Source organism: Phycodurus eques, chromosome 4, assembly GCF_024500275.1.
Source record: "Phycodurus eques isolate BA_2022a chromosome 4, UOR_Pequ_1.1, whole genome shotgun sequence".
Taxonomy (NCBI): Eukaryota; Metazoa; Chordata; class Actinopteri; order Syngnathiformes; family Syngnathidae; genus Phycodurus; species Phycodurus eques.
The window spans coordinates 24,977,306-24,999,605 of record NC_084528.1 but is presented as its reverse complement, the minus strand read 5'-3'; the positions used below and the strand labels follow the sequence as shown (position 1 = coordinate 24,999,605).

Genomic DNA, 22,300 nt, shown 5'->3' with positions numbered 1-22,300 from the left:
GTGTGTATATATAAAAATACCAGCTATCTACTTTTGATTGACAACGTCAGAGGTATTCATTTAACAATGTTAATTATTATGCTTGACGATTAACAAGTGCAAAAGACAAAAGGGGACGTGTGTACTCAAAACTCGTGTATCATTCTCTTCTCCTCAAAATTTAATGTTAAAACACATTTTCATCACATGCAACTAACTGATGTACATGTTCAAGTTAAGTAAATACAAAAGACTCCCACCCGTGCAGTAAGAATGAACACACCGTTGTGGTGCCCTGCGATTGGCTGGCAACCATTTCAGGGTATCCCGCCTCTCGCCCGAAGATAGCTGGGATAGGCTCCTGCATGCCAGCGACCCGAGTGAGGATAAGCGGTTCGGACAATGGATGGATGGTTGAAGCTTTGTTCCAAGTCTACTACAGATGCACGTGTGGCGCTGAATGCGGTGAAAGCAGTCATCATGTCTTCCTCCTCAAGAGTCACACCTACACAGGCTCCCAGTAGTAATATGCAGAAGAATCACTGCACAAGTACAGATCAGTTGTATTTAACTTTGAGGTACATTTTGCATTTAAGCTTTTCGAGCTGTGTGTTTTAAAACTCATAATTAGGCACCTTGTTTTTTAATGTAGGTAAGTGTAAAATGAGGGAAAAACATGAAAGTTTTCATTTTGTTACTTTCAAGTATCAATTTTTCTATTCCTACTTGAAAATGACCAACCAATGATACACAAATTTCAACAGCATCTATCAGTGTCAAAATGAATACTAATAAAAAAAACAAATATACAGACAACTTCCATTCTGTTGAGTGTTCTTTTATTACATATTTGCGCAGATAACTTAATCAGGAAGCAAAAAATATACCAGACAATAAAGTACTAAAAATCTGAGATAAAAACCAACCCCCCCAACACAGACCCCCAGGAGCCCCCACCACTCCTTCCACTTTCTCTCTCTCTTTTTCTTCCACTTTCTCTTTTTCTTCCCCCTCTTTCTACTCGCCTCCTCCTACCCCCACCGTCGCCCTCTGCAGGTTTATGTGGCGTATCGCTTGGTCCACTGTTTGGCTGTTCGGTCATGTTCGGCTCTGTTAGTCGTGTACTGGGTGGCGATGCTTCCCACCAGAGGGTCGGCTGTGGGAAAAGTTGACATTTGGTTTGCCTCATCAGACTTTGCCGCCGGCATGAAATGACCAAAACAACTTTTTCACAATTTAGCAACTGTCTAGTATGTGCGGTTCAAATTCAGAAGCATTTTTGAGTCTACTCATGATAGGAATGCCTAACAAATTTCATGTTCCTAACTAAAATCTACTTCTGGGCTGAATTTTTAAAAAGCTACTGAACAAATTTTCACCAGAACAAAGACGCCTTGAAATGTCAAATGCGACCCTAAAACGGCCACTTCAAGACGGCAGACATCCTGTGTCCTTTCTGACACGGCTTCTTGATACTTTGAGGGTCTACTCGTGAAGACTTGCCTCATTTCAACGGCTGAATTTTCAAAGAAAGAAATCCGAGGACCCCTGAAAATGGCAAAATGACCCTGAAATTGTCACTTTAAAGAAAAATAGCAGACATGTCTTCAAGTATGGCTTCTTGAGACTTTTTTTGTGGGTCTACTCATGACAGAGATGTCCCTCAAATGGTGTTGTTTATGTCAAACTGGCTTCAGGGGCTGAATTTTCTAAAATGTGTGTGTGTGTTACCTAGGTCAATTCCTAATCACAACAATCAACAGTAGCCATGTGTGTATGTGTGTTACCTGGGTTACAGTCTGTGAGCAGGGAGCAGATGGACAGCAGCACCTTGGAGATGGTGAGGGCGGGGCTCCAGTTGTCCTTCAGGATGTCCAGACAGATTACACCCTGGCTGTTGATGTTGCAGTGGTAGATCCGTGTGCGGAAAGTCACCTACGAACACGCATGAGCAAAAACAGTTGAATACAAAGGCAAGCACTAGTCAAGTCAATTGTTGGCCTGCCACCGGAGAGAAATTCCCTGTTTTTTTGGACATACTTGGCAAATAAAGATGATTCTGATTTTTGAAAGTCATTTTCAACATACGGTCACAACAGCATCAATTAAAAGAAGAAAAAAAAGGTCACAACAGCATCAATTAAAAAAAACAAAAAAAGTGCTTGCAAAAAACAAAACTGTAGATTGTCTGTCACCAAGGTCTCAGTAATTTGAAAAAAGCTGAATCGAGGCGAGTGGACTTGTGGTTTGCTAAAAAATTACTTAAATATGCTATCACGATAACAAAATATTAACAACAACACACAAAGACCTCACACAAACAAGTATTACAGTCGAGTCACTGATGGTGTAGTGGTCCAATCGCGTGACTTCGGTGTAGGCAGCGTGGGTTCAGTTCCACTCAGTGATGGTTTGAATGTGAGTGCGAATGGTTGTCTGTGTCTACATGTGCCCTGCGACCGACTTGGCGACCAGTCCAGTGTGGAGTCCGTCTTTTACCCGAAGTCAGCTGGGATAGGCTCTAGCACCCCGCAACGCTGAACAGGATAAGTGGTATTGATGATGGATGGAAGTATTACAGTCAATGTTACTGTTGGGTTTGAGAGACCATTCACCACTTTTACACGGTACTTGGACGCCCCCTGGTGGCCACTAGTGTTCTGTGCTTTCACTGTTAATTTCCGCAACTATTTTTACCAACCTTTTTACCAGAGAAAATTCTCACAGCACACCACCGAACAAATCCCATAACAATTTTGTTGAATTCGTACCGAGACCAAGTTCGTTCCCTATTGAAATTAATCCGTTCTAGATTAATCCTCCCTAGAAAAACAACCATACCTACTAGAACACAGATGTTCACAATTGATCTGAGAGCTTGCTAGGTGCTGCTGTTCTGGTTAGCAAGAGTTCAAATGTGCTCATTAACATATGTCCATGTGTGAACAACGGTGTCCAAAATTCAGATAACACTTGTTATTACTGTTGTTTCTTTTAAAAGGTAAAAAAGTGAGACATCTATGAGGGAGGTGTTGAAATGAATGACGCACCTGGCCACTAATCGCATTAGCATTGGGCTAAATCTGATGTATTCACGGCATAGCTTGGAATGTCCATTAATGTGTGATGTCACATACAGCGAACCCCCATTTATTGTGGGGATGCGTTCCAGACCAGCCCGTAATCGACGGAAATCCACAAAATAGAGAGACCGTATAATAAGAGTTGTACCCCTCCCATACACATAAAACACATTTAAAACAAAACACACTTAAATATATCTTGGTGCCCGCTCTCTAACTCAAGAAATGGGAAACTATCAATAACATCAATTCGAGCTAATGAAAACAACTGTTTAATTCAATCCCACTTTACCTTTACTGTAAACCTGACACGCAAAACAAATGGCAATTGTATATTTAAAAAACAATGTTCAAGCACACCGTATCATCTGTGACTTGGTTAACTTTTTTCGAAGCATTTAGCCCGGGTCTTCTCGTCTACGCGATTTCCATCTCTGTTCTCAACCAAAATGTTCCCATACTTCTGGACCTAAATGAGCTTGGAGGTTCCCTAATTTCAGGGTTATTAGTAGTACTTGCAATTTTTCCGCTCTTCTCACGTAATTGAACAGCGCCAGCATTAGCGGTAGCCAGATTTGCTCACTCTGGTCAGATGAATGTCACCGGGACAAGTAGTCACAGGAGGAGGAGGCTTGCTGAAGAAATGCATCTTCAATCTAGGCTTACTTTTTTTTAAATTAACTTCAGTGTTGCTTGTCATGTTGTGGAACAACAAAGGTGTGCAACTTTAAATTCCGACTAACCAGTATACTGTAAGAACCCATAAAAAAATTATTGCAAAAAAATCTGCGAAATAGCGGGGGCATGAAGATGATATAGTGGAGGAAACAGTGTACCCTTATTATAATGTGTCTGATTGCTTTTATACTGAGCGTTACATCCCTGGGGCTCATTGACAAAATGGTAATTGAATATAATGACTTGTCTGGTATGATTTAGTCATAGTGGTTCTGAGGTTTTCTAGAAATATGAACAGTGCCTTTTATAGTGTAAAATTGCTGCTTCAATGTGTGTGTTCTGTATGTTCTCTAATCAATGGCCTATTTTTCTAGTTCACTGCATGATTCAACGTTTTCTTTTTAAACTTGTTCTTCAGTCAGCTGAACAATGGCTCGTATCTCAAAAAACTCCCAGGCAATGTACAGACAGACCTTTTCAAAAAAAAAATAGAGTATCATGGAAAACTTTATTTATTTCCATAATTCCATTAAAAAAGTTAAACTTTCATGGATTATAGATTCTGGGCACACAATTTCACAGTATGTATGGGCACACAATTTCACAGTATGTATATTTTTACATAATTTGGGCTTCCAGCTCCTAAAACCCACGAAAATCAGGAATTCAAACAAATTGAATAGTGTGAAGAAATCAGCCCAAATATGTTTTAAACTGAGTGTTACACACACTAATCACCTACTAAACTTTTCCCCAGGTGTCATTAAATTGCTTCCGTTGGGTTCAATAAGGGGATACTGCAGACTTGACAACTGGCCAGAAGACCATCATTGATACCCTCCATAGGATGGGTAAGCCACAAAGGTTCATAGCTAAGGAGGCTGGCTGTTCACAGACTGCTGTGTCCAAGCATATCAATGGAAAGTTTGGTGGAAGGACAAAATGTGCAAGGAGAAGATGCACCAGCAAGAGAGATGATCGTGGGCTTCAGCGGATTATAAAAAGAGAAGATTCAAGAATCTAGCAGATACAGAAAGAGTGGAATGAGGCGGGAGTCACAGCTTCAAAAACCACCACATTCAGATGCATCTGGGAGATGGGCTACAAATGTTGGGTTCCTCCGGTCAAGCCACTTCTGAGCCTGAGCCAATTTAAGAAGCGTCTCAGCTGGGCCAAGGAGAAGACGGGCTGGACTGTTGGCGAGTGGTCCGAGGTCCTCTTTTCCAATCAAAGTAAAGTGTGCCTTTCATTCGGGAAGTAGCGACCAATTATATACATTTAATAGATTGATATATGCAATTCATTGCCGATATGTTAAATTTAAAGAGGTGCAGGTATTTTATTTGTCCACTTAAGGTCACCATCTACACACACTGCACAAGCACATGCCTATTAAAGGCGGGTGTGTTCTGCTTCAAAGACATGAACGACAGCCCATATGCACATGGTGTCCACAGGCCATTTCCTGCCTTAAGCACTGGCACCGTTCCTCACACTGGCGGTCCTGGCATTGTTGCAGGCGAAAAGCATTATGGTAACCCAGATTCCATTGTGGTGATGTTTTTAACAACAGTACTGTACTTTTAGAAAAATCAAGCTAAGCATTTGTTCCTGTCGATATTGTTGTGTGTGTGTGCCATTAGCTATTCGTCGCGTATGGTAATCGTGACGGTAGGATTGGCATTTGTGAATTTATTTAATAAAAAACTGATCGTGGCTCGTATTTTAAACAGTGACTTTCCAATCACGTTCTTTGTATTCTCAAGCAATTAGGTGAGTTACCAAATGAAAGAGTTGAGATTACGCAGTCAGGTTTCTTTTTCTGATAAGAACCCAATAACCGTAACCTTATGAGAGTCATTGCTCCCACATTAAAATACTATAGCCAATAAAGTTAACTGTATTAGAGATGTGCAGGTGAGTAAGTGCATTACACTGACGTGTGTGTGTATGTGTGTATATATATATATATATATAAATCATAATCCACTGATTCCGCAATAAACCGCCATATAGCAGGAGATTACTGTGTATATATAGATTAAAAATTCTATGGTCTCTCTATTACAGATTTTTACCAATTGCAGGTGGATCTGGAAGATAAACAGGGATTCACTGTAACTGACGGACCTTGGGGGGTTTGAAGGGGTAGTCGGGTGTGAATGCGATGTCCAGGAAGAAGACGCCCCCCTCGTACACGGAGCCCGGCGGTCCCAAGATGGTGGACCTCCACTCATAGATGTTGTCTCCTTTGGGGCCGGCACTGCGCACGCACAAAAAAAAAGACAAGTGAGTATGTCGCTTGAAACCACATCCTCCTGACAATCAGCCAAGAAGGCAGATATTGATGCAAGAATACCACAATTAGATCACTGTGTGTTCACATTGACAATTACCCCAAAAATAAAAATAAAGTCCATCAAATTGCTGAATCTGAATTGATTGTCATGTTCTTGAGTTTGTAGTTAATATTTGTTTAATACAGAGCAAGCGTCTCAGATACTTTCAATTATGGTGAATGCTTAATTAAATTGCCAAATTTGACTACATTTTTACTAACTTAAAGTGAATTGTGGCATTATTCAGGAGTTAAAATCCAGTGAATTTGGGCAAAGTTTGGAGGTAAACAGAAAATATTTTAATCATCATATTGTATTTGTTCAGGAATCGCACTACTTTTTAATAATTTTTTTACATCAAGGTGGATGCATTTGCCAAATCTGAATGCATTCGTATTTTCATGACCTGAAAGTGTTTTGTGTTAATCAGGTAAAACCTCTGACCAAATTTAGGCAAAATTTATAGGTAAGTAGAAAGTACTTGCATCATATGGAATTAAGTTTTTATTCAGAAACAAAATAATGAAAAAAGACTACCAATACATTGTAATGTATGGATTTATTTCATACTTTAAAATTAAAAGTTTTTTTCCCCCAGGTAGAGTGTAATACACTATCATACAAAACTGAATACAATAGTCTTCCCTACATTGCACAATCTTTATCGATTTATTTCTTAAATAGAAAATAAATAGTGGCCTCCATTTGATGAATCAGTAACAATACAAATGTTAAATGTTATCGATATTTAGTTTCTCCCAATGCTAAAATTAACTGCAAATAAGGTATTTTCCCAATATACGAGACACACGTTATCACACTATAGATATTTCAGGATGGATCCACTCAACTTTCGTATTGTGCTGTTTTTGTCAACACAAAGACACTTATGACAATTGTGGCTCACCTGCAGTTTGGTGGCGGGTCCAGTGTGATGTCAGCCAGCTCTTTCTGAATCCTACACAAACATATTAGCAATACTTGAAAGCACAAAGTCATAGTCTGAAAACAAAAATGAGTTGTAATGGTCTAAATTTAGTTTGAAATTCCTCATTCCTGGTCAAAGGTCCATCACTTGCTCGAGTTAAAAGACCACATTAAAGCACTTCATGATTGCTGGACTCGCTAAGATGAAATAGTCAAATAAGCACAGTATATCATTACATTTCCATATCCCTAGTGTATTTCATCTCTGTGTGGGTGAAAATCTCTATGTCCAAATACGGCCAACTTCATATTTTCTCAAAATTTTATACTTTTTGCTCAGTCCCCACATCATCGTCTTGTTTTTATGCATTGTTAACCATTTAAAAGTGTTGAAAATAGCATGAGAACAAACCTATTAACTGAACACGATCTGTCTAGAGAGGTTTTGTAAAACTGCCTCTTCCCACACTCTGCATTAGCCCTGCAGGATTATGTCTAGGACCCGACCAATATGGACTTTTTTTTTCAGATTTGGCAGAAAAAAATTCGGATAACTGATTAATCGTCTGATTAATTTTTTTAAATATATAAGAAATAAAAACTTATGCTTATAATAACCGTTACAATAACAAAAGGTCTGAATTAAAGGCAGAACATTTGACTGTTTTACAATACTTTGTCCTTTAGTATTTATTTCCGCAGAAAGGAATTTTCAAGTACAAACACATGCTTAAAAGCATTAACTGATGAATTTATTTTTAGATTTAGGCCATAGCTCTATGCACTATATAAGCAACGTAATGAGGGAAGTTACTGGCTAAACAGTATTGCTGTATGATGCCCTCTACCATTAAAAATTTCTTCAAATCCATTATTTTTTTTGTCATGAAGTGACGACTTAAGAACCAAAATGAAAACCAGAGACACCTTCTCAGATGTCATCTTTGACAGAGTTGCATTTTAAATACTCTTTATAAAGAGTTAAACTGAAATGGGAGCCAATTAAAAGGTTGGATGTTTCTTCAAACAATAAGTGAAAATAGATACATTTGAGTAAGACTCTTTTGTTAAAAATGGATCACTATAATGCTTCAGTGCAGAAGGAAGGAAGCAGGCAGCCACGAAGGTAAGTTGTGTGCAGATTCATTTGTCCTATTAAGCTGCTTAATCAACGTGTCGTTTTATTTATTGTATTCCTCAAGGCTTTTACAAGGCTCTATGACCTTAAAAGAAGTTCTTTTTTGCTTTTACAAACTATTAAAGGCTTTTTGTTTGATTGTCAAAAAAAAAAAAAAAAAAAAAGTAATTTGTACCGGCATTACCAGATAACGAGCAACTCTTTATTGCTCAGTGACTGTTTTTCTCAATGTCTTTATGTCTCAAAAGTGTTCTCTGTCAATGTACTAGAGCGGCTCCAACTACCAGAGACTAATTCCTTGTGTGTTTTTTGGACATACTTGGCAAATAAAGATGATTCTGATTCTGGGTTCTGGTGGGCAGGTGCACCACTGACAGTGCAATAAATTAGCGATTTTGCTTATTAAATTAGTGATTGAACATGGATTTCAATGGTTTTGTGATAATGCTATGGTATATTAGGTATAATATCAACTAAATAGAACAATACCATGTTTGGTAACTCAAGCAAGATGGTGTTTGTATATTCCCTGAAAAGTGGTCATTTTGAAGATGTGAGAATTTAGCCCGACGGCGACGATGTGTTTAAAAATCAACATTCAGAATTCTCATGTTGACATATTGGCAGTGAGTGAATAGTAGCGACAGTGTGACCTCTTGGCGCTGGTGGAAAGCAGCTTGGAGGTCTTGCTCATGCTGGCTTTACTCTCACGCTTCTTCTTGCAAGATGTGTCCCTCTGTCTGCTCTGGCTGGACGACGGCGGAGACGACGAAGAGCTGGTGCTGGCACGAGAATCCTCATCCGACATTCCGGTTTGGATTGGAGAAGAACCGGGACCTGGAGAACAAAACCATGTGTGTAAAAAAACACTTTTTTTTAATGCATCATAAATATACAAAATACATGGATATTAATTGAACCTTTTTTGATCCTGGTAAGGCAATTGAGAAAATATTCTGATTTGCAACCTGGAAAGGAAGCATTTTTCTAGTACAGAAGGACTCAGTAAAACCATGGGTGCAATTCAACAAAGTGGTGGCATTATTATTAGTTTAGCCAAATACAGTATTACTGATACTTGATGATAATGAAGGTGGATGCGTCATAAAATTGTTAAATCTGAACAACCGACTCCTTCAAAATCACAGAAAAGTCCTCAATTTAGTTCGTTGGCCATAATTTCTGAAGGAATCACAATTTTGTTTTTTTCACTGTAGTGTCGGAAATGCTCAATGGATAAAAAAAGAAAAAGTCCAACTGACGTGACAAGGCATAAACAATACAATATTGATTCAATTTAGTTGATATTTCTTTGATCACAATTTTGCCCTGCAATTGGCTGGCGACCAGTTCAGGGTGTACCCCGCCTCTCGCCCGGAGATGGCTGGGATAGGCCCCAGTACACCCGCGACCCTTGTGAGGATAAAGCGGTACGGAAAATGGATGATCATCATTTCTGAGGGAATTTCACTTTTTTATAGTAGCATCAGGAATGCTCACTAACCACATTAGAATAAAATATCTTTCATGACAGTCCTCAATTGATTTTTTTAGTCTACATTTCTAAGGGAATTGCAATTTCTGTTTATTGTCGCGTTGGGAACGTGCAACAGATTGGAAAGAAATTGTCACTCTTTCTAGATAAATAGCCCTCAATTGATTTCATTTGGTTGCAATTTCTGTTGTCTGGTTGTTTTAGGACGAACAGCACTCAACAGATTTAATTTGGCTGACATTTCTTTAGCTATAACTTCTGAAGGAATTGCAATTTCAGTTCCTTTTTTTCTTCTTCTTCTTTTTTTAATTGTAGCATCAGGAATGCTCCCGAAATGATAAAGAACAGTAGCGTATGACTCTTTTGGGAAGAAGATCACAGGAGACAACATTTTTTTAGTCATCATTTCTGAGGGAACTGAAATTTATTTTCCCCCACCGACAGTAGCGGCAGGAATACTCAGATTTTAAAGACAATGTCCGACTGAACAGTCCTCAGTTGATTTCTTTGGTCATCATTTCTGAGCGAACTGCAATTTAATTGGTTTTAACATGTAGCCGATATGATTTGGAGATCATCATTGTTAGACTAAAATAAGACAAAAATCAAGGGCATGTCCTGAATAGTCTTCATTCAGTTGGTCTTCTTTGGGCCATTAAAGTGGCTGTACTGCGTGTGTTGTTTTTTTTGGGTGCTCTACGCTTTAGCATGCGGCTCTTTAAACGCCATTATCCTCTCCAAGTCGATGAAGAACTGGTCGAACGAGTGGCATTTATTTTCGCTTCTAGATTAAAATGCAAATGCTATCGATTGTTGTTATAGTTTTAATTAACTCGATAGCGAGAAAGGGGTCAAGTCTTCTTTTCGACGTTAGTTAGCATCTTCGTTAGCCTCCGAGCTAACAGTGCTCCCATCTCGTATTACGCGAATTATTGTTTATAAACGCTACCAGTTGCTAAGAAATTGGAATGTGTGTCAAATTTGTTTAAACATTGTGTCCAAATTAATAATAAAAAAAATAAAAATAAAAAAAACACTGCTGTCCAACGGCTATTCATCAGGCCCAACGGCGGCCATGACTACTTCCTGAAACGGCATGGCTGCGACGGACCTTTAAACTAGAATCTAACGTACATTTAACACGTTTAAAAGGTCTTTGGGGGCACGGGTGAGGGTGGGTTTTAAACAAAAGCGCGTTTCGATGCAAAAAATAAAGTTTATTAGAAGCGTCAGAGAAATGCGGCCGCGCCAGCGCATAGCCGTAGCCGCTTTTCCGCTGCCGTCTGTTATGTTTTGTCTCAGCATTTTAACATTGCTCGGCGGTCCCAACACTCACAGTCAACAACAATGCAGTAGTCGTCAAAACGCTTCGAAACTCAAAAGTCAAAATATTGTGTTCGCTCGTATGCCATGCCTGGCTTGATCACCGGGGTCCGCACTCACCCAGTCTTTTGTGTCTGGACCTCCGCCGGCTGGCTGGCTGGCTGGCTGCTGCCTGGTCGCCCTCTGCGGAACGGAAGTAGCTCTCCTCGGCCGCAGTGGGCTGGACTGCGCCGGTGCCTGGTGGTGGAGATGGAGTTGGAAACGCCGCAACGTCAACGTCCTTTTTGACGCCTTTACCCCCACTCGAGCGCACAATCAACTACAAAGTCAAGTGCAGTCACGACAAATGCCTTTGGTGATTATTTGAAGCGCCCGTTGGGATTCAAAGGAAGAACAAACGTGGGGTTTACCCCAAAGATCAAAAGTGCTGGCTAATAATGACGTCAGAGCTTTGCTGCGTTAAATATCGTCAGGTCATAACTTCTAAATGAATTGGCATTTATGATTTTTCATTATTGCATCTTTGTATAGTCATCAACTGATTTCTTTGGTCTTAACTTCTGAGACAATTCCAACTTCAGATATTATAGTAGCATACAGAACGCTCAACAGATTGGAAAGAACAAAATGTCCAACTCTTTTGGGATGAACAGCCTCCAACTGATTTTTTTGGTCGATATTTCTTTGGGCGTAATGTCTGAGGGAATCGCGTTTTTTTTTTTTTTAAATTGTAGCATCGGGAATACTCACCATATTGCAAAGAAAAAAATGTCAGATGAACAGTCCTCAATTGATTTCTTGGTCGACATTTCTTTGGTCATAATTTCCAAAGGAATCGATGATCATTTTAAATGTTGCATTGTAATTAAATGAAAAAGGAAACATGGTTTTGATTAAAAAGTGCTGAATACACAACGATGTCATGCTGTCAAGTGCTTGGTGTGGAATGATGAACTTGAATCATTTATTGATTTCTTTGGTTATAATGGCAATATCTGTTTTCCATGCATTGTAGCATTAGGAATGCTAACATATGGGCATTTCTTTAGTCAAAATTTCTTTGGTCAGAATTTCCAAGGGAAGGGCAATTTTTGTTGTTTTGTCATTGGGAATGCTAAACAGATTTAAAAGAATAAAATGTCAGACTTCTTGATTAACATAACTCAATTGATTAATTTGGTCATTTTTTTTACATTAAATTGTTTACAACCGTGATATGGCAGTATTTTGTCCCCATTTAAAAACATGCATTTGTTGTTGTTTTCATCAAATGTTTCAACTTTAATACAGTGGTTAACAACTTTCTAAAATCTAATGTAGCAGCAAAAGTGTTTTATTTCCATATCATGCAATTATTTAAGTCTACGAAAATGAAATGTTTGCATCCGTAACATAATTAGCAATAAACTATTATGCTTCAGTGGCATGGCTTTTATGTAGCGTTTGTAGAGTGGAGCATGACATTACAAACGGGATAGCCGTTTGCACACACACACAGAGGTAACCTTTAATCTGCTGCTGTTGTTTGGAGAGCGGAGGTGATCGTTGCAGATGAGACGCTTTATGCTCAACGTGGACCTCTAGTGGCCGTCAATGGCACTGACTGGCAGGATGAGAACAAAAGGCCTTGCTGACTTTTTCTCGCTCTCAACACTCAAACCGGGAATTCCATTTCACATGAAGCTTCTCATTAGTGTAAAGTATCAATCAATTTTTATTTTTTAACCCTTTAAATTGCTGTTTGCTTGCATTATGCACAGTTTGAACAATAACCTAAAACAATGGCATGTTTTTACACATATACAGTCAGAGCTTTCACTTTTTAAAATGTAATTCCAGGTCAGCATTGGCCATCTCAACTTCTTAAAATCAAGTCATTCATTTGGTCCCAAGACTATTACATTACATTTCTCAAGTGTTGAGTCTTAATGAAAACCCAAATTGTGTAGTTCAATCCAGTAAATTCAGATGGTATTTGATTGACAGTTGAGGGAGCATGATGTCAACTCATTCAGCGGACACGGCCACAGAGTCTGAGAGCGGAATTCATCCATCCATGTATTTTCTGAACCGCTTTTAATCATTCAAATTTAACAGTTGTTAACACAACTCTTCTCTCTGGTGTGTCAAATTTAGACATTTATTTTCACTTGACAGGGACTGAAAAAATGGAAGAGAGGTGGACACAATTGGCCAACAGAGAGACAAGAGCATAACTTGTTGTTGTGCTTCGCCTTTCTAGACAGAAATGACATGAAACAACACGTCTCACCTGCTAAAAGATGACACAATCGTTTTTCCTGCGCCCAAAAGGAAATGCTGAAATGAGAGGAAATGTGGCAAAAAAAAATGGAAAGGAAAGAGGATTTTTTTTCTCTCTTTCTCACAAGCCAACCACAGTGTGTTTTTATTGGGTGTTTTCAGTAATACAAGTGCACAACAGCAGCGGCACGGGTAGCCAGTCAAATATACAAGTCTTGCCCTCTTTTTGCAGGCAGACCTCCACAGACACACACACACACACACACACATATATATATACACGCACGCGCGCACATGCACACGTTTTTTTTCTGTCGTGTGGTCTGCCTGGAAAAAAAAGCCTTTGAAAAAATACATACAGTAAAAAGAAAAAGCGGAGGAAGTTGAAAAGCATGAAAGCTCCTGTTCCATGCACGTCGAGACAAATACAACAACAAAAGAGGAGAAAGTAAAAAGCGCACATTTTCTTCCAGATGCCACATAAAAATGAGAATTACATGTGCGTGTGTGTTTGTCTGGCGGGAGGATAATGATGCTTATAATCAGGGGTGCACATTAGATATTTTTGGTTGATCACCCTTTGTCATGTTTGACAAATTACTACTAGTGTAGTCCTGTATGGCTTTATGTTGTGTTCAAAGTGTGCAAACAGTTATTAAATTAGGGGCTTGTCGAGACTGGACCCAATTATTCATGTTTACATGATTTCTTATGGGAAAATTACGTTTACTTTACAAACTTTTCAACTTACAAACCCCATTCGTACATCCAGGTTCCATTGTGCGGATATGCATGAAAACAGAGGAGACGTCACAACTCCTCAGCAGTAATATTAGTCGTTCTTCGCAAAGTATAATGAATATGCCTGTGAGTATTGTGATATCTGTCTAGATGTATCGCTTTTTCGTTTGTGTTCAAATATCTAATGCTTAAAAGGTTATAACACCAACCCACAGGTGCTAATCATTACCCAGTCTATGATGTTTTCCATTTTGCGTCAACATTAAGCTAGCGGGGGTATTCCAAGCAGTAAACTTTAACTGGGAGCGACATTCAACAGCTTGAAGCCTCTTTTTGAAGAATTGTTCACTCTCTGCCAAACTGCGTCTGACTGTTAAGTGAGTTGAGTCACTGCCACCATACAGCGCTCGTATCTCAAGTTTGCGCTTGCAAGTCGAAGCAAAAACGTATCTTGAAGAACTTGTAAGTCTGGTCACTCATATCTTACGGCACCACTGTACATTACAATGTCAATCATTGCCGTTTCTATGGGGAATTTGCACCCACTGGTGAAGTCGCCCTATGGACAGGTGTTAAGAATTGATAAAATTCCAAGACATTTTATCATAACTCTGCAATTTTGAAGGTACGTTTGCTCAAATTTGTTGGGCAAGCTAGCAGCAGCTGTGGCGACCTAGTAGCTCAGACAGTTTTGTTGACCATGTCATTTTTGCTGTCAGTGTTACTGTTGTACCCATATTTTTTAGCTGTAAGGTTTGTGTAAGAGCGTTGGAAAGACATCAGCAAGGGTAAATAAAAAGGGCCCTTCATAATTGGAATGTCATCTAATAATTTAGTTAAAAAGAAAATTGAGTAAGTTAACTCATTCACTTCCGTGGACTTTTAAATTTGTCGACTGGAATCCAACCGCATGCTGGCGCCACAAATATATTGGTCAAGTACGTTTCTCAACAGGTAGGCATAAGAGAGGGTCTCGCCCAGCTTGTCTGTAAATTCAAGCTTGTACATAACTGTAACTACAAACCGACAGCAGAAGATGGCGGCATTGTATCATTTTGGATTTGATATCTGTACAGCTTTTGAGTTGAAAATAAAGATTAGGTGTTCAACCTGTCACGTCGATTAAGAGGGAGAGAAATGCCAACACCTTTGAATTGGGACAAGTTTAGGCACCTCACACTCAAACAGTGTATGAATATGCATGGTATGAACAGAGTATATGCGTCACGGTAGGTAGGAAGGGTGTGTCGCGATTGTGAGAAAAGATGACGCGGTTCATGGAGTGAATGAGGAATGCCATGTAAAAAAAGCCACTGACGTTCAACAGGAGCCATGCGGTAAGTCAGTGCTGCTCACAGCGCGTTTTTTAGTTGTATATCGGTAGATAAATGATTACTTTGCCATCAAAAGCCCTCTCTCAGTCTTGTTTTTGTTGGTAATATTTGTTGCTTTCGTAAAACCTCAACTATTAAACATCAAAGTCACTGTTTTCTTTGACATGTTTCCTTTCACAAAAAGATCGTTTTAGTCATTTGGTGAAACCAAACCCATGTTCTACTGCTAATTACTGAAGAATGGACAAAGATAGAAAAACTTTTTCTGGTGAAGAAGAGAGTCTATTCTTTCTTTTGGTAGGGTCATGGTTTATATTGTCACAGAACAATATTCTGTGGGTTTTGAAATATCAGTCACAATGCTCTAAAATGGCTGGCAATATGAGGAACTCCGCTTTGAAAATGGCTAGCAGTGAGTTAGTGAGCAGAGTTAATGGAATGTAACAATGTTTACATGCTCCAATACTTGTCACTCTGAAACTGACAAGTTGAAAAGAGTTTGTGAACGACAACACTACTCGAGCAAAATGCTTGGTAGTGACACTCTTAAATCTAGTGTGCTTTTGATATTTTCAGTGTGGATGCACCCCTGCTTATAATGGTCTGTGTGTGCGTATGTGTGTGTATGCGTCTTGTTTCCAATACAATACTTCCAACATTCACATATTGGAAAATAAAAATCCCCCATTCCACTCTTCGTATAAAAAGAAGCTTTCAAGTCACCAAGGAACAAAAAAAAAAAGATTTTTTTTTGTTTTTGTGTTTATTATTCTTTTTTGTGTGTTTTACTTTTTTTAAACATAAAATGTTTGGGGAGGAGGAAGAGGAGGGCTGGGTAAAGCGATGCACTTAGTGAGTGTGCTTTGACGGACTGAGGGTAGAAAGAGGTAGAGTGGTAGAGTGAAGAAGAGGAGGAGCAAGAGTGTGGCTTGTGAACGTGTGTGTGCATGTGTTGAGTGTGTGTCTATGTGGCGTATCTCTTTGTCCACTGCTTGGCTATCCTGTCATGCTCGGTTCTGTTGGTCAGGTACTGTGTGGCGATGCTTCCCACCAGGGGGTCGGCTAAAGAAAAAGAGGGAGATCATCTGTTGTTAGTGGGAACATGGGTCGGGGAAAAAAAACAGCATTTGATGTAAAGTAACCATAAGCTAGAGTGAACCCCCGCTATTTTGGGGATTTTTAAGCGATCGTTGATGGGTTTTTACGGTATACAGGCAAGTCCTAATTTAGAATTGCGCGCCTTCAGCGTACTACCACGTTGTGCTACAACATGCCGGGAGCACTGAGCTCAGATGAAAGAAATGCAGCTTAACTGTGAGAAGAAGCAGCAGAGACGGTCCCCAACTGACCTCCAGTAATAATTGTTCCCACAGAGGCGAGAGATTATCTGTCTATGAGTATTGTTGTATGCTCTGTTTGCACGTGTAGCTGTTTCATCCGTGTTAAGTAGCAGTTTGAAGGCTTAGAATTACCATTACCATAACATCTATGCTAATTTCCATTAGCTCGTCTATTATGTTTTGCATTATGCAAGCAGACTTTCATTAAATGAAACGATAGGGTTTGGTGGAACATTTTGGTGTTCAATTCTCTTCAATTTAAACTGGGATTGACAAATAACTTGATGCAAGCACAATTTGTCTCTTATTTTGAGACCTGTGCCTGCCAGTCTTTTCGTTTCCTCCAAGTCTCCTGTTTCCTCCATAGTCCATTTCTAGACAGAGAGGGAGAACAGTTGCTGAGAAATACACTAATCCTGTTTATCGCAGGGGTTAGGTTCCTGACCACCCTCACAATAGGTGAAATCTGCAAAGTAACAACCACATAATTTTTTTTATGATTTATACATATTTTAAAGCTTTATGAACCTCACCACTACCATACGCTTATAAACACTATCTATATACTCTTAAACACCTTTTACACTCAAAACCTTTAAACATAGTTATGCAAAGTAGTACTGTCCACTATATACATATTCCTTGCAATATGTGTTTTAATGATTTTTTTTTATGTATATATTTTTTTTCTTTCAATTTTAATGTTTTGTCAAAGTGCAGAGAGTCTCTGCACAGGTGCAGTCAGTGAAAGGGGTGAGAGTTTTTGATCATTTCCAACAGTCTCTCAAAAGAGCCACACTCTATCCTGTGTTCAATAAAAAATAATACAGTACAGTATGTTGTATGTGGAGCCTCAAAACCCGATACTGGGTCACAGTTTTTCCATTGTATTGCGCCGGTAGATGTGCGGTGCTCAACAGTTTGGTGTGCGGCGAAGAGTTGCTGACTGAATTTTTTTCGTGATGATCCACTTCAGTCGTTTTAGGCCTCGTTGCTTGGTGTGTGGCGGGCCTAAGACTATACAAAAACAAATTATGTTCTCACTATATCACAGATTTTTACGGGTTGGCCAGATTGCACCCCTGCTATAAACGGGGGTTCACTGTAATAAAGAGTGAGTGTGTGTGTGTGTGTTACCTGGGTTACAGTCTGTGAGCAGGGAGCAAATGGACAGCAGCACCTTGGAGATGGTGAGCGCGGGGCTCCAGTTGTCCTTCAGGATGTCCAGACAGATTACGCCCTGGCTGTTGATGTTGCAGTGGTAGATGCGAGTGCGGAAAGTCACCTACAATCACACATAAACACACTGTTGGTTATTTTTTTTGTAATCGAATTTATTCGATTAATTGTTGTAGCCCTAGTTTCAAAGTTGAAATGCAGAGCACCAGAGGGAGGACATTGACTGCGTAAAAGACAATAGCAGAAAGCTGGGACCATCCAAGACTGGTTTCTCCAATGGTTCTTCTCTCCGAAAGGCAAAGGCAGATAAACTGCACTGTTTCCAATTTTGCAGAAAGTCTAGCCCCTTTCAGGTTGTCCGTCAAAGCTGACGCCGCCCCCACAGAATGTGATGTTAACGCCCAAGACTCACTTCGCTGGGTTTTGTATGAAAGGCACAGGCGATTATGTGCGACATTTGTCTCACTGTGTGACACCGGAGTGTAAATGAGTTGGTGGAAGTCACTTAACTCTGTGCCTCCCCATTTCCAAAACATCCCGAGGGGCTTGGACATCCGTTTAGATCCAACACAGAGTCCAGTGTTTTACCCTAGTTCTCCCACCACCAACATCTGGTCCTCCTGACCTTGCACCCGAGCCCTGGAGCCCCCGCCAAGCCCTGCTCCCCACACACACACACACTGAGGAAACCTCTAATAGGCCTTGGCATTCTCCAAACTCCCACAAGACAGGACAATATAAATAACCCTCCACCTTCCTTCAGCCTGTTGTACACTGTACGAGGTCTGCAGGCTCATAAAATTGACTTTAGAAATAAACAAGACCGCTAGATATTTTCCAGAGTCCAAAAGAAAAAGTCCACGGCACGCTTGGTCACGTACTACATATCAATGTAATATGACATGACAACCACAACTTTGCACGAGAGAAATAAACACGACAACTGTAAATAAATCAAAATCAATAAAATAATCGCGCTCAGTGACATCGTGCGCAATGTATATGTGTTTCATGATATGAGTGTTCCTCTTGCCAGTTATTTATGATAAGAACCACCTTCCACAACAGAAATTGAAAACTAGGAGTAACTCTAAACTCTTTAAAAAAAAAAGAATTCCATAGAATTGTCGCTCACATGTGCGGGCAATATACGTATGTGACTAATGCCCTCACCAGTTATACCTGAGAACAACCACCTGGTAAAATAGAAATGAAAACAAAGGTGAAGAAAAAAAGTAAAACAAAAAAGTGACATTTGTGTACGATGGAATAATTGTAGTGATCGTCAGGAGGTTGAGGTTCCTGTAAAGTAAAACTATAAATATGTCTTGTAAATTTGAGACGCCACTGAGAAGAGTGTTGTTAACTAGCCTGGCAAAAAAATAAAATAAAATAAAATAAAAAACCGTCCAGTATATGAAATGGGAAAAATCATGAAAAAAACAAAGCTTTTCGCTGTCAAATGCTGTGCGGGTCTGCTGTATGCGCTGAAACATGCCCCGCTAAACTGTCAACTACCAATCAAACACCAGTACTATGACCTGGAAAAATGGATGCTTCTTAGTCTAGCATCTTTTTTATGCCTACACATTACTTACTACACGTTTGGTTTGAGCTGCAAAAATATATCCGTTTGGTTGCATGAATATACTGTATCTCACAGGGCTTTTCCTGTTCACACACCCCTGTCCACACGCTGACTGTCAACGCCTTCACTTTGATCACCCCCTTGCTCTTCTGCCTTCTCACTGTGACGAGCATGCACTCACGGCTGACAACAAGAGGCTCTAAACCAGCCACGCCAGCCCCAAGGCACAGCCCATGCGCTAGCTGTCAAATCAGGCTATTTTTTCCCCCTACATTTTCCACTCCCCCCTCGTTCTTCCCCCTTCTCTCAGTGACATGCACGCACGTCCACACTCACGGCTGACAATGAGGCACTCTAAAGCAATCAGCCACGCCAGCCGACTATCAGAAGAGAAGGGTGTAAGCTTAACTGCGTAGCTAACAGCATGTCGCAACTGCAACACAAACGAAGGCGCTCAAGTTGTTTTATAATGAGGGAGAGGGAATTCATTCATGCTGGACTCCAAAATGCATCACGCATCTCCGTTTTAGCCACAATGCCTTTAATGACAGTCACCCACCTTGCACAATAGAAAAAAAAAATAGACAACTAGAAATAATCCGGAAAGTGCAAAAAACAAAATACAAAATTGTCCACATGGCATTCGGTCATATGCACAGGCTCAATAGAAATGTTATAATTTATTAACAATAACAACCACCTTGCACAACAGAAACCATCAAAACAACTAGAAGCAGTCCACAGTATTTAAACAACAAAAAAAAAAAACTGTTTGCGGGATGCTGCACGTCATGATTTATCAACAACAACCCTATGTGTTGCACAATAGAAATAAACATCTATAAATAACCCACAGTGTAAAAAAAAAAAAGGTTCAGTGAGACGCTTGTTCACGTGTACCTGTATGTACATCTCATGATTTATTAATAACTACCTCTCGTATATTTTAAGCTGCAGGATTTCACTTTCCCCAAGATTGTGCATACTTGGCGACTTGGGCATAATTGACCTCCTTAATAAATATTCACAATCATTGTCGCGTTAGCTACCGCGAAGAAAACAATTCTATTAAACTGGAAAAACAAACAAGCTATTAACTTCAATCAGTGGCTAAATCTCATCATACAATATATGGCGTTAGAAAAAATATCAGCAGATCGAAAAAATCAATTACACATATACGTAGATAGCTGGTCACCTTTCCTCAACATGTTAAATCTAGACTCTTGATTCCTTTGCCTGAGTAGGTTGCCATTTGACAACAGCAAGACTATTTTCATATGTGTGAAAGTAAACAATGGAATTCTATATTCTTTGTTGTCGAGGTTGTTGTTGTTTTATTATTATTTTATTCATTTCTTTTTCTTTTTTCTCTTATTTTCTCACATTTCAGATTGTTTGGATGGTGAAAAGACGCATGCATGCTGTGGGGATCTTCTCTTCTTGTCCCTGTGTTTGCTGTTCCGGAATCTGTAGGTGCGGGACTATTTTTCACTCCTTCCTGATCTCTGGGGTTGGGGGGAACCAATGGGCGACATCCTGGGGAGTAGTGGAAGTGTGATGGTGACTCGCCCATTTTCCGCGGGTGCTGGGGCGGTGGCGCCTGGCACCCGCCTGGATCCACCGCTCCGGCTGCTGGTGGGGGCGGTGGGGCCCCCCCCGTCGCTCCTCGGGCCTGCTTCCTCCTCTTCTCTCCGTTCATTGCGTCCCGCTGCGGTCGCCTCGTTCTCTTCTCGTGGGGGAGCCGGGCGGTCCCCTGCGGGGGGGTGGCATTGGGTCCCTGCGGTCCCTCACCGGGTGGCCAGTTGTCAGGGCGCCTCGGTGGGGCCGGCGGACCGCCCTGGGTCCCTCAGTGTGCGGCCAGAGCAATTCCAGGACACTTCTGTCAGTCTTTGTGCATGTAAAACGGTATCAATTCACTTGGATGTATCCGCAAACACACACCCCTAGGACTCTTTCACTGGGTGTGGGGTCATGCACTTACTGCGACAAATAACTCATGAATATGCAAATCACGTGTGTATCCCCTCACTTATACTCTCGTCCTGTTGACTTTTATAATTCACATAATGCCACCACACTTCAGTAGCACAGTTGGGTTCACGACCCTTGTCCTGCATGCTTCTTCTCCTGTCCTTGTCCTGTTCTATCTTGTCCTTCCCTCACAGAGTGTAGCACTACAGCCCCATGCAACACTCATATTTAATGTTTCATTGTTGTAGATAATGTAATGATTTACGTCTCTCCTGTTTACAATTAGTGCTTTGTCTTTTGACTTTGTTTTTTTTTTGTCTTTGTAGAAACGTTTTTCTGTTCGAGTGATCAAGTCTGATTCTCAACAAACCTCAATTATAATACCACAGCGGAATCTTAAAAACTCCACTGTGACACAGTAAAACTGTTCCAGCACGAAAGGGATACAGATTTTCCATTCTGCTTGACCTAACAGCCGAACAGGACAATAAATAAATAAATAAATAAAATAACTACCTCCTTATACAAAATAAATGAGCACTAGAAACAACACGAACAGAGGATTTTGTCCGTCCAAGCGCACTCACAAGACTGGAGAATTTGCACAGCCAGGGAGTGTTGAGCAGCTGTGGGCTGCAGAGGCGGCCAACGTGTGAGAAAGTGGGCTTTGGCTGCACATCACAGTGTGTGTGTGTGTGTGTGTGTGAGTTGGGGGGGGGGGGGGGCTTAGGCGGAAACACCCAAGCCCCTCTGGAGAGGGGAAATGCGGGCGGGGTCTGGTGAGTTGGCTTGACAGCGCAGCACAAAGACAGAGCGTCAGCAGGGTGATGGGGTGCACTGCAGTAAAACACCAACAGCCATCCAGCCTCTGTTGCTACCTTGTAAGCCAGAAAATTCACAGGTCCACTTGACCCCAATGA

The 22,300-nt window shown here is 40.4% G+C and overlaps 2 protein-coding genes across 3 annotated transcripts in view; both read right to left on the bottom strand.

The window, feature by feature from the left end:
- Positions 1 to 801: 801 nt before the first annotated feature.
- On the bottom strand, positions 802 to 12,489 carry LOC133401594 (ubiquitin-conjugating enzyme E2 E1). The gene is made up of 7 exons (XM_061674773.1): positions 12,468 to 12,489; positions 11,083 to 11,199; positions 8,798 to 8,981; positions 6,987 to 7,037; positions 5,871 to 6,003; positions 1,767 to 1,914; positions 802 to 1,135 (listed from the first exon to the last, which is right to left on the bottom strand). The coding sequence occupies exons 3-7, from the start codon at positions 8,950 to 8,952 to the stop codon at positions 1,038 to 1,040; spliced, it is 585 nt and encodes a 194-aa protein (XP_061530757.1). The 5' UTR covers positions 8,953 to 8,981; positions 11,083 to 11,199; positions 12,468 to 12,489; the 3' UTR covers positions 802 to 1,037.
- An 863-nt stretch (positions 12,490 to 13,352) lies between these two features.
- ube2e2 (ubiquitin-conjugating enzyme E2E 2) overlaps positions 13,353 to 22,300 on the bottom strand; it is a 48,140-nt gene continuing 39,192 nt past the window's right edge. For both annotated transcript variants that reach the window (XM_061674770.1, XM_061674771.1), the window contains exons 5-6: positions 17,777 to 17,924; positions 13,353 to 16,361 (exon numbers count right to left, since the gene is read on the bottom strand). In XM_061674770.1, coding sequence (XP_061530754.1) covers positions 16,264 to 16,361; positions 17,777 to 17,924 — 246 coding nt within the window. In that variant the 3' untranslated portion in view covers positions 13,353 to 16,263. The remainder of the gene's footprint in view (positions 16,362 to 17,776; positions 17,925 to 22,300) is intronic.

What these genes read in the sequence shown, in the direction of transcription:
- LOC133401594 (XM_061674773.1), bottom strand. Translation starts at nt 8,952, where the DNA reads ATGTCGGATGAGGATTCTCGTGCCAGCACCAGCTCTTCGTCGTCTCCG. An exon ending in ACCCCTTCAAACCCCCCAAG is followed by an intron (nt 1,915 to 5,870) that starts GTCCGTCAGTTA and finishes GCGTGTTCGTAG; the next exon opens with GTGACTTTCCGCACACGGAT. An exon ending in GCTCACAGACTGTAACCCAG is followed by an intron (nt 1,136 to 1,766) that starts GTAACACACATA and finishes CTTTTCCCACAG; the next exon opens with CCGACCCTCTGGTGGGAAGC.